Source organism: Papaver somniferum, unplaced genomic scaffold, assembly GCF_003573695.1.
Source record: "Papaver somniferum cultivar HN1 unplaced genomic scaffold, ASM357369v1 unplaced-scaffold_21, whole genome shotgun sequence".
Classification (NCBI taxonomy): Eukaryota; Viridiplantae; Streptophyta; class Magnoliopsida; order Ranunculales; family Papaveraceae; genus Papaver; species Papaver somniferum.
Window position 1 is genome coordinate 609336 of NW_020631041.1, and position 2697 is coordinate 612032.

The 2697-nt window shown below is 37.3% G+C and overlaps 1 protein-coding gene across 2 annotated transcripts; it reads left to right on the forward strand.

Annotated features, from left to right (window-relative positions):
• Positions 1 to 286: 286 nt before the first annotated feature.
• Positions 287 to 2390, forward strand: LOC113339897. 2 transcript variants are annotated; one of them, XM_026585114.1, is made up of 3 exons: positions 287 to 515; positions 688 to 705; positions 833 to 2390. In XM_026585114.1, exon 3 carries the CDS (start codon positions 886 to 888, stop codon positions 2065 to 2067), a length of 1182 nt encoding a protein of 393 aa, XP_026440899.1. In that variant the 5' UTR covers positions 287 to 515; positions 688 to 705; positions 833 to 885; the 3' UTR covers positions 2068 to 2390. The 2 variants fall into 2 exon arrangements, with proteins under 2 accessions (XP_026440899.1, XP_026440900.1); XM_026585115.1 differs by lacking the exon at positions 688 to 705.
• The last annotated feature ends 307 nt before the right edge of the window (positions 2391 to 2697 follow it).

A 2697-nucleotide genomic window follows, 5' to 3' on the forward strand; every position in this document is an offset into this window, starting at 1 on the left:
CATAATACCAAGAGGATGAGGATGGAGGATGCACTGTGCACCCTACCTATAATCCGCCCAAGATGAAGTTGTGCTATCATGGCTCAAGAATGCATAACAACACAATGAAGAATGTACCTGTAGGCTGTCGGATTTTGCATCCATCTCTATATTAAAACATCTGACGGTGCTGAGGTGCGTGTGCATGGTACAGCCATATAGGTGCTCAACAAGGGACACTGATAAATCGTTTCTATCAACCCAGAAGATTTGTTCCACCAGAAATGAATTTATTCCCCCTGTTAATCAGTCATGGATTGATGGATTCTAATTCTAACCTTGTTTCATTTGATTTACTAGAAAAAAACAAAAAATCTTGGCTATTCCATCCTTCGATTATAGTTCTAATTTTTTCTAGATCTTCATGCTAATGGCACTGAACAAACTCAATCTTCATCAACGGCCTTTTACTCTATCTTATCACCAAATACTCATCTTCATTATCCATTCATGGAGGTGCGTCAGCTAACTCTCAGGTAATCCCGCAATCCAATTTCAATTTCATTTTCATTTTCAATGTGTTTAGATTTAGGGTCACTTATATTGAAACGACATCTTAAAATTTTGTGGATTTTTTTTTTTTTGAATGAATGTCTCTCAAAAATGACTATATAACCAAGTAATTTTGGGGAAATTTCCTTTCTTCAGCTGGTTTCCAACTCCAAGGTAATCTCGTATTCCAATTTCAAGAATTTTTCCTTTTTTGAGCTCTTATTATTGTTTTTGGTATCAATTCCAAGATGAGCATATCAATTTGCACTATATAATATAACGATTATTACATTCACTCTAGGAACCAACTAACTAGCAGCTAGCTCCTCCATCAATAATTATTTATATGTACATATGTATATGAGCATACAACCCCACCGAATTGGTTCTGGTGATGATATGACCACCCATACTGCTACTAATACTACGGCAGTGATGGAGAAGAAGACAAGAACATGTAAAAGAAAAGATTGTGGTGATGCTGACACGACAAATACGTCAACAGCAACGGAGACGAAGAAAAGGGCATGTAGAAGAAAAGATTGTGGTGATACTGATACGACAAATACGTCAACAGCAACAGAGACGAAGAAAAGGGCATGTGGAAGAAAAGAATGTGCTGGTACAAATACTCCAACAGTGACGGAGAAGAAGAAGATAGCATTTGGAAGTAAAGGTTGTGGTGATACTGATATGGCAAGTACGCCAACAGCAACAGAGACGAAGAAAAGAGCATGCAGAAGAAAAGATTGTGCTGGTACAGATACTCCAATTGTTGTATCGCTGTTGAAGTTTGAGTTCATTCAACTACCAGCTAAAAGTACAATTGACAAGCAGAAGAACTCACTTGTCGATTATCCTCATCTTCTGGAGTTCAAGGGTTCTCCTTGTATTGCACGTATAGAAAAAATATCAGGGAATGGAAGTGATTATCCTCATCGTTGCCGTGATGATCATCAGGGTAGTAGCAATTGCTGCTGTTGTTGTAAAGTTCATTTGTACGTATTGAAGGATAAGGTCAAGCAAGCCTGGATTAAGGAGGAAAGTTTTGATGTTTGTGTAAATTCTTCTCCCAGATTTTTAAGAGAACTGGGCACCCTGGCACCAGATCCCTGCTGTTTTTGCTTAAGCAGTACTACTACACCTCCTACTCACATCTTCAGTTTCTCAGATCAGATGTTACTTTACTGGTTCAATGGGGAATATCTTCAAGTTTACAACTTGCGTTCTGAAAAAATTCAGCTTGTACTGCCTAGTTATACTAACGAGAGTGCTGTCTTTCGAGCTAAGATGAAAGAACCGCGACACGTCTTTATTTCTTCTAGTGATGATGATATTTATTGCTCCAATATGGATTATCAGCTGCACTGTCATGAGGAGAACGTGCTGTCTCTGGAAACCTTCATACCGGAAGGAGTGCAAGGAGTAGATGCTGATGATTTCTCCAAGTTAGATTTGGAGAGAGAAGACCGTCGGTGTTCCGCATTTGTGTATATCAACAGAGGTTCGAAAGTGTTTTATCCTTCTTTTAATTAGTACACATGTAGTAACTTATCTTGGTAACTGTCATCAGTTTACTAGATTACTTGTAGTAGTCAAGTTTCAGAGCTACTGTCATGCTCTATTAGGAGAACCTAGGTAGCTTAAATTGATGAGTGTGTCAAAGTGAAATCATCATAAACTGCAATGAATTTTTATGTTAAGAATTTATGTGAAAGCTAATTTTGTTTTCCAGAAAACGATGATGAAGCACGCAGTTGAATGAGGTAGAGAGGTGATAAAGAACCTTTCTGTAAAAATCATGTATACAGAATTCTGGTTCAGTGAATTTCATTCTCATTGAACCCTGGCAGAAGTGGTACACAACAGATTGAACTATTTTCTGAAAGAGAACAGATTGAACTTAATATTCTTTCTTTTTATAGTTTCATCTCAATTTCTGTTCAAATTCATATGGTTTAGTATCATATTTTCAACTTCAAGCTCATTATCTTAGAGATTCTATGAAGCCCAGGTGACCCTGAAAATGCTTTTCGAAAAGAGAGTCAAAACAGTGTAACAACGGCAGACAACATAGCAAAGTTTATAAATGCTTATTTGATTGTAAACAAATCAGGATACAATATAATGCACTCCCTCTTCTATACTCGTGTGGATGACGAAAAT